General features: G+C 44.6%; 1 protein-coding gene across 2 annotated transcripts in view; it reads right to left on the bottom strand.

Moving 5' to 3' along the window:
- Positions 1 to 13196, bottom strand: part of LOC146838960 (uncharacterized) — a 154356-nt gene that overhangs the window by 45922 nt on the left and 95238 nt on the right. For both annotated transcript variants that reach the window (XM_085603010.1, XM_085603011.1), the window contains one exon: positions 6393 to 6520. Coding sequence is in view for 1 of the 2 variants with exons in the window: in XM_085603011.1 (XP_085459137.1) it covers positions 6393 to 6520 (128 nt within the window). In the remaining variant the exon portion in view is untranslated. The remainder of the gene's footprint in view (positions 1 to 6392; positions 6521 to 13196) is intronic.

The raw sequence follows: 13196 nt of genomic DNA on the forward strand, positions 1-13196 counted from the left end.
TTCAAGTGTCTGGGAATTCACCCTGCATTCAGACAACTCACTCCTCATTCTCAACCTTCACTTTCACGCTCACCCTACATAGTTATGGTTTTCCCGCATTTGCCACATAATCCATCGTCTGCTGCATAATTTGCATATTAAAAAATGCAGCAACACATGTTACCTCACAGTGTAAGGCCCTTTCTAACGGTTGACTGGTCACCTTTCTGTTGCTTGTTGCCATATGTGGGTGTTAATGTGGTACTTATGAGGGGCAATAAAGGCCAGGACAATGTTAACAAGTGTAAACATAGCAAAATAGCACAGTAATGCTATCACACAAAATGCAGCATAATTCGCCTTTGCTTGCTGCAGAATTTAGTCAACCATGCTGCAGAATTTGGCCTTCTCCTGCCGCATAATTCCAATGGCCCTGTTTATAGTGCTGTGAGGTCCCAGCCTGTGGCAGAAAGCACTGTGAATATGTAAGTCATTATTTTAGATCAGTACTCACATACTCTAAGCTAGTCTGCTGCAAAATGATGCCGTGATTGAGATAAAACAAGTTCTTACAAAATATACTTTTTAGTAATAAGTAATCAAACTGTATCTAATGCAGACATTTTTATAAGTGTCTCCACTATTCCAGATTCCAGCTGATAACTCCTTTACTTTACATCTTAAAAAGAATAGATCTTTGCCACCATAAAGCTTTAGCAGATCTACTGGAATTATTCAGCAGAAGTGGACAACATTATGCGGCACAATGCGCCACATTTTGCGGTTAGCATTACTTCATTTTTGTCATTTTAACTCACAGTAACGCTGTCAGGGGAAATATTTCACCTTATTAATTCCAGTTTAACACCCAAATACAGCAGTAAGCAACTACAAGATTACCAGTCAATCTTTGCAAAGGGCCTTCCACTGCTCCGCAACTCTGTCACGCTTTAAGTAACTTTTGTTCCGTTTGAGCTAGAATCAATTATTTTTTGTTGAAATCTGCAGATTATGTAGCAAATGCAGTAAACTGATAATTATGTGGAAAACGCTGCTGCTGCAGAAACTCATAATTCCAGTGGCCCTGGCTTTAAGTGACTCAATCAATTAATGGCTGGTAAGAAGGCTGGTTTCTTTTTTAACTTTCTGCACTACCACCACACCCTACGATTTCAGGCAGAGGCATCTCAAAGTCAGTAATAACCATTCAGGGGCAGTTCTTTTGTGAAAGCTGAGTCCATGGGATGGCAGGTAGAAGGCCAGCAGGGTTGCATTCAGATGCAGAACCCTAATCCTGTTGATCCTTGGTGCCTCACAATAATGGTCTAAGAGACAGAGGAAAGGAGCGAGATTCATAGATATTGTCAAAGAGAAGGCCCAGAATAGGGAGCACTGTATGCGGACTCATTTTTAGGTTTACAAAAGGCCAGAGACCACTTCTTCAGAGAGATACCCCAAAGAAGGGGACAATATAAGTGTTTTGGGGTTTTTTAAAAGGGGCATTCATTAGTGAAACTGGTACTGCTGCCAAGTGTGTAAGTGGGCACTGCTGGTTATCATAAAGGAGCAGATGCAGCAGGAATGGGGCCCAGTGATTTGGGGGGCCCACTGCATCACAGTTATGACTGTCTACCTTTAAAAAAGGGGCATCAGAGCTTATTGTCATTTCAAGCATTGGAACAGAGGTAATGATACGTCTTGGTGGGGAAGAGGTAAAAGAGGCAGAGGAGATAGCCTGCTTCTCAGGACTGCAGTTACCATTAGTTCAGCAGGTATAGTTGCATTGGGGTCAAAGAGTGTGAGGGGCTCACAACTCCCCAATTATGGGGAGCAGTTTGTTTGGGATATTCGTTTTTGTTTGATTCATTTGCTGTTTTATAAGTCTCATATTTGGTGCGGTTCATAAACTATAGAAAAAGTATTCCTGAAATCATCTCATAAGCCCCGTTCCCTGCATGCAGCCATGTCCCTTCCGCTCCCCGAATCTAGCCATAAAGTTTTGGAGGGGGGCCCGATCTCAAAACATTTTGCTTACGGGGGGCTCAGAGTAAAAAATGTTTGAAGACCTCTGCTCTAGATTAAAGTTGGGATATAGCCAAATTTACTTTCACAGATTCCTTTCCAAGTACCAACAACACCTGCATTGATAATGCCCCTGTGAAATGTGTCCCCCCCCCCACCTGGGGAGAAGGAAAATAAAGTGGCATATGTACATGTCCCATGGTTCAGAGCAGATCTCATGTCCTTTACCAAAGACTTTCCAAAATTACGCGAAGAACAAAGAAGAGGGTACACAGAACTAATGAGACAGGAAGGGAGACAAATAGGTGGAATGGAATGCACACCAACTGCACCCATTGTTCCAGGACCAATAGATTTAAATGCAGCAGTTATAGTCTCTCAATTAACGTGCTTGGTGCTGGCCACATCTGATTTCAAGCTTCTAAGGCACAAAAACTCACTGGAAAATGTGTTTCAAACCGCTTGAGGAGACCTGACCTCTCCTGAGACACTTTGCACCCCTGATAATTTTGCAGACCAAAAAGAGTGAAAAACAATAGTTACTGAGAAATGTTCTGCCCAGCAAGGCCTTTGATATTATGATATATTGAAGGGTTAAAGAAAAGTCATTTGGACTGGCCTTTAAATAACAATCTTGGCTGGCCACAGACTCTGGGCATTGCACCAAGACCAAACCACACACTACAACAGTTTTCTGTGGGTATGAACAGAACTGGTTTAAAAAAAAATTATTCTTTGCAGCGGAGAATGGAAAGGAGTGCAAATACTTAACGAAGAGAAGTGTTATTTTGTGTATATGCACTTTAATACGTTTTGGTGCAACAGTTTGTTTCCTAACATTTTCATTTTCAGATGCAAGAACGTCGGAGAAAAGATCTTTGTTCCTCGGACGTGTCTGATTTAGGTCTGGTCTTGTTTCATGGTACGTCTCTTGTCAATTGACACTGTAAGGGCCAGACTGATGGCATCCACAGGTCTCCCACCCCCGTCTCCCAGAGTCATTTTTAGCAGGAGACATTTGCTATTTTTAAAGAACAAAAGATTGCATTACATTGCGCAAATAGCTACTTAATTAAAAAGCAGAGGGCAAGTTTTATAGGAGGTATAACGGCAAGTATTTTATGAAGGGCCAACACCCACCCCGATAGTGAAAGTGCTGACTGGGGAGGCATATACGGACCCCTTCCGGTCACATATGGGCCCATGAAAAGCAGAAGGGTGCTATTTACTCTGACGACTAAGTGCTGGAATAAGAGAGAAGTTAAGATCTGGAGGCAAACATTTGCTTAAAGGTCAAGTTACATTATTGAAGGGAGGTAGCCAGAGTGCCCTGCACAGCATCACTTTCAGGATAATAGTACAGCAAAAGTATTATAGGAAATTAAATGCCCAGGATCACACAATTAGGTCAGGTTAGGTAGCTGGCTTGTTTTCCCCATATCTCACTCCACAGACCGCCGCCTAACATAGAACACCGCCATCCTCACAAGCACATATAAGAATAGCACTAGGTGTGTTGAGTTTTTGAAGGGTTTTGCCTAATTAAATGGCACAAGGAGAAGTACTATTTTATGTATGTATTCAAAAGAAATAATGTGTATGTATGTTAATGTTTTTCATTTTCTAGGATTTTCAGACTTGCAGAGGATACTATTCTAAAGGGCTCAGATTGTGAGAGGAATGTGCTAAAATGCATTCTAATGCAGTGCATTCGCCAGGGACTACAAAGGATGTAAAATATGTAGTAATTTTATATTGATATATTATGGTTTAGTAATAAGAATATAAGCATAAGAAAAATACAGAAGGACAGTGTGCATTGAATTACTGTGCTTCGTATTATAATGTTTTACGGGTACAATGTAGACACATTTAATATGTCTTTCAGTATACAGGTGCAGTCTTTAGGGGTGTTTGCAAATAGGTTTCAAGGTATAAGGGATTGGCACAGTTTGACAACTATGAGTATTTTGATTCCCAAAGGTGTTACAGTGACAGAGATTTTCACCTGCGTTTGCTGTTGGGACAAGCTATAGTAGAATGTTTTAATTCATCTTTTGCAGTTAATGTTTTTTTTTTTTTTTTAAAGTCTTTTACAGGGATGACAATATAATTTTTAGGTTCTTTCCTTCATACCCTACCGAGTGTGATAGGTTTCCTGTTTTTGAAATGTGTGCATGCATGTGCTTAGTGATAAACGTTTTGACCCTCTCATATCTGGTTAGAAAGCTCCACTGGTGCAAATGTGTTCTATGATTCTGACAATTTGGCCCACACATGGCGCCACTACTGATTTCTCACCTAGCAATGGGTCATAGACAGGGAGTGTTTGGTAAAGAACAGTCCATGTGTGCTAGCGACAGATAGGTATGCAAATGTTCGACCTGATTTAAGAGACGCACCGTTCCCCGATGGAGATGGAGATCTAGTTGTTCATGGTTCATCCACCGGCAATAACACAGGCTCACTGCAAAATTCTGACGCAGTGGGCACAGCTAGAAACGTACGGAAGGGGGCAAGATTAACAACATGAAGGAAGAATAGTGAACATTTAAACAGACAGTCGATGTGCTTTTGGGGTGGCCCCTGATCTTGCCCCGCTGTGGGCTAGGAGGGGATTCCTTACCTCGGCTGGCCAACAAATACAGCATGCAGCATTAAAAGCACAGCTATTGCAAGCCCTCTTGCTACCAAAGAGCTGCAATTGTAGAATGTGCAGCGCACGCCTCCTCCAAGGACCATGCATCACGAGGTGAAGCCTCGATTGATGCGGAAGTAAAAAAGGAACAGCATCAGCTGATTGCGAGAACACAATGGTTCAAATTGCTTCTACTCAACAGGATATCAAGAGATCAAGATGAAGGATGATGATATGTACTATGACCCAAAGTATATTACAGAAAGGGCGGGTGTGGAAGAGAAGGAAGAATGGAAAAGGGGAGGATGTAGGCAAACAGAAGAGGGAATCTGCTCCACCAAGAGCAGTGCACCGAACAAAGTATTCTCAAGTCTTTTGGTATTTTTCTCAGTTTCAATCCTTTCTTACAAAATTACAAGTAAGATTGTTTTAAAAAGCAGCCCGCTGTAATAAAGCATTGAAACTAAGAAAAATACCAAAAGACTTGAGAATACTTTGTTCGGTGCACTGCTCTTGGTGGAGAATGTTACAGGAATCTGGAAACAGTGGCACCAAAGGGTGTCGGGTGCTGAGAAGTGTTCACGGACTATAATTCATATATGATCGCAGTTGGAGTGTGAGGTGCTTTAGCAAGAGTCCGTTGCCCGTTGTTTGAGAAGAGGGAATATGGATAGGCCCAAAAGGGAAATATATGTTTACCAACGATAATGCTTGCTCCCATGGCCCGACTTTTTCACGGTCCATCCCATGTGGGAGGTGATGGACTGATCAGATTGTTTTCCTAATGCTGGTACAATGGTTACATTGGAAAGGGTACTTCCACTGCCCCAGGCCACTTCCCTTCCCCACATGAAATGGACTTCATCAACATGCCCCCCTACGCAAAAGTACAAGTACATGTTGGTTATTGTATGCATGTTCAGCAAATGGACTGAGGCATACCCATGCAAGAACTGTGATGCACCAACTGTTGCTAAAGGCCTCCTGAAAGAGTTCATTCCGCGATTTAAAGTACATATGCTTTTTGGGTTCTGACAATGGACCGGCGTTCATCTCACGTGATTGAGGGGTTGTGCAACCAGCAGCATGCGATGTTGAGAGAAAGAACGGAGTGTTGAAAAATAAGATAGGGAAGATTTGTGCATCCACTGAACTGACCTGGATTGATGCACTACCACTTGCTCTGTTGTCCATGAGAAGCACCTCAGAGAGAGTGACAAAGCTCAGCACACATGAAATAGTGTCTGGATGGCCAAAGAACATTCCAGGCCACATGTCTATGTTGTGAGAATGCTCTCTCATGCCCGCCTTGCGCCGCATTTCCCATGCTAATGTGGCACAGAGTATGTTTCACCAGTAATTTTTAATGTGCCCGGTTATTGTTGTATAGCATTTCTTGAGTACAATGTGCCCAGATATTGATGTGTATATATAAAAATTGTAAATTCATCATGTTTTAAAAAAGGTGCTTGACAAAAGTATTCAGGACATGGTACAAAGCACCAACTGTGCAAATAACGAGTATTCAAATACTGAATAGACATGCGCCTCATGAATATTCAATAGCAGGATACACGTGTAGCATTGGACTTCTGAACACTGGGTAGAAAATGCATATGCAGGAGCTGCCTACACGCGTCAACCATCAAGCAGCAGACGCGTGTATACAAACAACCTGTAACCGTGAATGAGAGGGTATTTAAACGGCTCCCATTCACACTCGAGTGCTTGGCCTCGTTGCCCCGACACTTACCTGGCTCCAGCTGCTGTTTCCGGACCGGCCTCCTCCTCCTCCTCGGGGATTCCCTAGCTCCTGGGACTCGTCGGACGTCTCCAGACGGGTTTCCTCTTCCTCCAATTCCTCGGCAGCTACCGCATATCCTGAAAAAGACGGGCAGTGCAAAATTAAACAAGGTATTCAAAAGACTACAAAGACACCGGTGAGTCGAAATAATCTTTTAACCCCTTCGCTGCGGCGGGAATTCCGCCGCAGCGCTGGGGGGGGTTTGGGGGCAGCGCGGTGGCGCTGTGCTCATGACGGAGCCACTCCGTCATGAGCCACGGTTGAGCTGCGCTCATGACCGAGTGGTTCCGTCATAACTCCGCCCACTTCGCTAATCGCCCGCACAGGTGGGGAATCAGCGCAGCGTGGGAGGAGCGGCGGCCAACGGCCGCAGCATGACGGAACCACTCCGTCATGAGCACACGGCACCCGTGGCTCATGATGGAGTGGCTCCGTCATGAGCGCTAAAGGGGTTAATGAAAAGCACGCATTCCTTCAGCATTACAAGGAGTAAAGAACTCTTAACCAAGGACTTATTACAATTTGCGATGGATCAAGTTCATATGCATTACGGATAGAATTACTGTATTTCTTGGTGTTGATGGACATTTGAACTCAAAGACAGAAAACTTTATTGATTACAACTTGGCAGCCGATTTTGTCGCACCTTATGAGAATTAAGGATTCAATGTTTTATTTAAGGAGAATGTAACTGGCGCATTAATGTCAAAGTAATATTTTGTCTTGTTATTGGTTTTTTAGTGACAATTGATGCTGTTTACTTAAAGCAAGAAGACTCACTATCTTGAACATAGGCACTTCCACAGAGGAACTCCGGTATTACTACTAGTAAAGTATTGTGTATAATAATTAATGAACCAGTAATCGAGCGCTAATGAATGTATTGTTATTTCCAGATTGCTGATCTGGTATCTAGAGTGTAAGCATTCAGTAGTCCCGTGCACAGCCTAAGAAGTAATTAGGTAAGATTTGAATGTTAGTTATTGTCAGGACAAATACTAGTGACAAAAGATAAGCGGTTTATACATATTCTGTTTTTATATATATTCTGATATTAGGAATCTAGTGAAAGGTTCAAAAGTCCTTGAAAGTCCCGAAATATACCAGAATCCAATATCCAGTATTCGGTAAACCTGTCGAACCCCTGTCCATAACAAAGACCTCTGGATTCTTCATCTTCTCTTGTCTCTCTTGTCATCCCAACCCCTTTCCCCCCTGGAGACTTTCAAAGGGACGACAAGTTATAAATCTTGGTTGTCACGCTGCCAGTTTTTAGAGGGACTGGGGACTTGTCGTCATCAAGGTGAAACAAGCTGGAGCGCAGGTGAGTGCCTTGTAACAGTCTATTGTCCCTCTGTTCTCATCTAATGAACTGCTTCTTCAATACTGCAAAAGACTAAGATCGTCAGGTGCTGTAGGCCCTTCCTGAAGCAGAGACACCAGCAGCCCATGGCCTCCAGCCAGGGGACTGGGTTTGGATAAAAGCCCACAGCAGACGGCACGGTCTCAAACATCGGTGAGAGGGGCCATATCCAGTCGTTTGACAACAGCAGTCAAGTGTGAGGGCCTCACTTCCTGGATCCATGACTCTCGTACCAATAAAGCAGTGACTCCGTCGCCACCACAGGAGCCTCCAGTGCCTTCCTCTGCATCACATCAAGTACAACATCATTACAACACGTGTCCCACGAAAGGTACCAAGTGAGAAAGGTATCCAAGCTCATCCTGAAGGGTTGTGCGTGCTGCACACAGCAGAGAAAGGAAGAGTGTCTAAGCGGGCCTCAACAATACATCAACAAAAGACATCTGGAACATCAATGCTCCAACCCCTCGGTCTACAAGCTGTGACAACAAGACATCTTTACCTTCCTCATCACTTTGTTTTCTTCATAAGTGAAAGTGCCTAAGTAATAGAAGTGCTCGCTAACCTCTCGAATTACTTGAAGACAGGCACCAACGGTTACTTTTCTGTTTACAGGTATCATCACTGAGGCTCTGCATTATTCCTCAGCAGACTTTTGAAGAGTGAAAGTACAGCAGAAGATAAGACATTCTTCCAACAAGTCACACTAGCCACACGTACCAACGGCTGGAACAATGCCTCAAGACTCTCCGAACAATGAGAGAATATGGCCATGAATGCTACTAGCAATATTCACCCCCACTGCTGCCTTTACAATGACTACGCTCTTTATAGTGTATTGTGCTCACATTGATATACCTAGCACTGGCCCTGAGATACTGCTTAAATCAATCAATCAGGCGTTTGTGAAGCGCAACTACTCACCCGTGAGGGTCTCAAGGCGCTGGGGGCAGGGGGGTTCAGGTTCCAGTCCATAAAGGAGGGGGGTCTGTCGAGGAGGCAGGTTTTGAGGTTTCTCGCGAAGGTGGGGAGCGATAATGTCTGTCTGTGGTGGAGCGGAAGGGCGTTCCAGGCACAGTCCGCGAGGAAGGAGAAGGAGCGGCCTCCCGATCTGGTCTTTCTGGTGCGGGGGACCACGGCGTAGGAGAGCTGGGCTGATCGTAGGGTCCATTGGGGTGCGTGGAATTTGAATCTGCTGTTTAGGTATGCTGGCCCGGTGTTGTGGAGTGCCTTGTGTGCGTGGGTGAGAATCTTGAAGGTGAGTGGAGTGTGCGCAGGTGCTGGGAGATGTGGTGGTGTCTTGACAGGTTGAGGACCAGTCTGACACAGAGATATTGTACCAACATGAATGAATAGCCATTGATAAAGATGGGGCAGGGGGACAGTTGGCAGGAAAGAAATAAGAGAGCAAATTGGGAAAATTACGCAGAGAACAAATATGTTCAAAAGGTAAATTTCTGACATATGAATTTAATGTGATGCACTGTTAGGTCTGCACATATCCCCCCAACATCTATTGATGAGCAAGATGGAGAAAAATATAAATTTTAAAATGTATGAATATGCCTCAATATGCCATCATTTTTGTTTATCAAAAGGGCGGGAATGTGGAAGCTAACTTTAGATAACAATGGTGGCATATATTTTGTATTTTTTGACATTGTGATAATTCAATGATGGGAATTATATACATATATAATAATTGCTTGATATCATGTGACAGCCTTAAATAAGAGTTAGAACTGTGCTTTTAGTAAGCTGCCTGTAACGCAACACATTGTAAGGCTTGCACAAAGAGTACATTTCCATGTTATTACATTTCTGCCTGCTTGCATGAGCAACAGGCCCTGTAGGCCTCAAAAGTGTATTCAGCCACATCAGCTAATGGAGACCATTGTGACTGCATTTGGGCGTAAATGTAATAGTTAACTGTCTGGCTTTAGATACAGGGGACTTGTCACGAACATATAGGGTGATTTCCAGCGTATTCTTGTGTATCGATGTATTGTAAGTTTTCGAGCATAAAATGTTTCTTCACCACCTGCCGGGACATGAGGTCCTAGACATGACCTGTTACGCATACAAATTATAAGGAAATGTTGTGGTCTGTGTCTATAAAGGCTTGTCTTTTACTTCTGCTATTAGAGCACTCCGCACCCATCTAAGCCTCCCGTGCACGTTAAATAAATTCTATTTATTTTACTCAGGTGGTTGTGATGGAGTCATGATTTTGGGTTCTACAGATTTTTTCAGTTTCCACAAATCCTATTGGACCTCTTGGCGGCATTTCACATGGTATTACACCTCATCCTCATCGGACACCTTCACGAGATCGGGATTCAAGGGCCTGCCTATGATAGATCTGCTCCTTCCTGACAAAAAGAACTCAGACAGTGAACCTGACATCATAGTCCTTAGAAACCGGAAATCTCATCTGCAGAGCACCTCAAGGTTCATCTCTCAGCCGGACCCACTTCAAAACATACATAACCCCACTGGCCAACGTCATCCATACCTAATACATCACCATCCTCTTCTACACCAACGACATGCAACTGATACTGCCCCTCTATGAATAAAACCCACAACACAAGGAACACGTTTACCGCCTGCATGACATGGATGAAATCCAACTGTTTCAAACTCAACAGTGAGAAGACAGATGTGTTGATCTTTGATAACAACACCTGCCCACAGGACTCCACCTGATGGCCAGCCACCCTAGGAGCTACTCCCACCCCCAGCTTGCACACCAGTAAACTAGGGATCATTATCGACAAAAGCCTGGACATGTCTGCCCAGGTCAACATCGTCACTGCTGAAGAAAATCTTAAAATGACTCCCAAGCAACACCAGAAGCCCGTCATCCACGCACGGATCACCAGTAGTCTGGACAACGGGAACCCTCTCTATGCAGAAATCTTCAAACAGCTCACCTGAAGGATGCAAACCACCCAGAACGCAGCTGCCAGACTCATATCACACCACACCTGAGGGGACTCCACTGGGTCCAGATAGATAAGCAGCCACAGTTCAAACTACTCACCCACACATTCAAGGCACTACACAACAAGCATTTGCACAGCAATAGGTCTCCCATTTGCGAGATTTAGAGTAATTGGCATTGTAAATGACAATGCCTTTTATTTATGTGTTTTGTAAACCTGCAAGCGGTGCGTAAGCACACACTTTTTAGGTCTCGGCTAGCGAAGGCTGCGCTTGCGCAGTCTCGCTCGCGAGATTTAATGACTTGGAGAAGAGGGGCTTGAACCCGCCCCTCTTCTCTCCTCTTCTCCATTGGCTGGCCTCTTAAATGCTGGCCAGCCATTGGAGAAGAGGCTTGTCTCGCAAAACAAGCCCCGTCCTTTTCGGATTCGGCGGCGTGTTTTTTCGATACTTTTTTCATTATATCCTCCAGCCAATGGCAAGAGGAGAGAAAGAAAAAACACGCCCCCGAATCCGAAATCGCCGCTGCCTTTCTCCGAGCCATTTCTGCTTCGCCACGGAGAAAGGCAGTGGTGTGCTTGTTTATTAAATGATTGTCGTGTGACTGAAATTGCAAGTCAGCACCACTGGCTTTGCCAATGCTTGTCTTTTTTGAAGGCCGGCAAGAAGCCTTCTAACCACGTTCTCGTGTAGCACCATCCCTTCGTGCTCCCTCTGCATTGAAGACGTTCTCCTGACTGTGTTTCGAGTTTCTGTATCCTCTGAAATTACTACGCTACGCCACAGTCACAGTGCTGTTTCCACATCTTCTGGCTGGAAGGCGCTCCTTCTTTTACCCGTCTCGCTGGTCAATCGTTCCTCCCGTCCGCCAGGTGGCGCGCTCTTGTTCCCGACTCGTTGGCCGCCGGCCACTCGCAGCCTGTGTTCCGGGTCCCTCCCTCAGCAGCACCGCCTGAAGCCCTCGGCGCCCCTCTCCCTCCCTGCCCAGCCTGGCCCTTCGCTGCCTCTTGCTGCTCCCCGCGCCGCTACTGGGCCGCCTGCCCCTGCGCTCCTGCTGCCTCTTGCCACCGTGGGGAGCAGCCCCCGCCATGCCCGGCCCCGCCGCCGGGAGCATGGCCCGGGTCTACGCCGAGGTGAACAGCCTGAGGAGACGCGACTATTGGGATTACGAGGCGCACGTTCCGAGCTGGGGGTGAGAATCCAGCCCACATAGACCCTCCGCGGCCATGGATATTGCTCTGTGTTCTCGGCGGTTGTAGAAATTGATACCTATCCACTGAACACTGGCAGGCTACCAATGTCAGAGATCGGAGGCGACACTGATAACAGATAGGTTGTTAGTTGTTCGCAGCTCCCGATACCACGGATCATATTTATTGCAGACTGCAGCCTCCTACGATATCATTAATTTATACTGACCGCTTCTCCCATTACCTACTGTCAGTATTTGAATAACTAGACATGTTTAAGTAAGTGGGGACGCCGAATATCTCAAAATGGTCCCATACTAGGTCTGGGTGCATCGATGGTTTTTGAGAGGACGTTGTATCGTGCTGTCGATACTATTATGCCATCTGTTGAGGTTTTGAACAGGGTTCTAGGATTTTTTTTTTTGATCGGGTTACGAGATGTGATGGGATTGAGAGACAGCGTCAGCCTTCAATTTAAGGAATGGATGCTGGGGCACATCACCTAACAAGCATTCTGTTAGGCAAATGGGGGTAAATTCATAATTTGTCATTATAAGAAATTAACAGTTTTTGGGATCGTGTAACCCAATTTACAAGTTCCAGTATTTATCATATTTAGATGATTGTGCCCAATTTAAATATTGCTGTGGAGACTTGTGCACGAAGGCAGTTTTTTTTTCTTCCGAAGCGGGTTTTAAAAAGCACGTCCTTGATGCTGAAAATGTATTGCCATTCTTAACTCTAGACAAACTTTAAAACAGTGAACACATTTTACATCATGGCTTCCCAACCTACCTTGTACCACTGCTCATCGCTCTGAAGTGGCCGAAAGGCGAGATTTGCAGCGCTTTCCCAAAACATCACATATATATATCCATGGTGAGAGAGTGAAATCTCAGCAATGAATGTGCTCCCTTGACATTTTTACCACTAAAGATGACTCACAATTTTCCCCTGCCATAGTTCTCTTCTTTCCACAACTGCATTGCAGTTTACCTTTCTTGTGTTTCTTGCTCTTGAAAACATTTTTGAAGACTCTGTGTTTGAGACAGATTGAAAATTCTGCTTTGTATGATGACTTGTTTCGTACTTTGGATCTCACCAATAAGCCCGCTTTACCTTTTTCTTGTTTCAGACCTATTGTGTCCAATACAGTGAATATATCCATATTGTGGGCTTTGGGCAGCCCTTTGGGATATATAAGAAGGTTTCGGGTGCTCATTTGTATTTTCTACCTGGCTGGTAGAAGTAAAG

The sequence above is a fragment of the Triturus cristatus genome, chromosome 4_2 (assembly GCF_964204655.1).
Source record: "Triturus cristatus chromosome 4_2, aTriCri1.1, whole genome shotgun sequence".
NCBI classification, from domain to species: domain Eukaryota; kingdom Metazoa; phylum Chordata; class Amphibia; order Caudata; family Salamandridae; genus Triturus; species Triturus cristatus.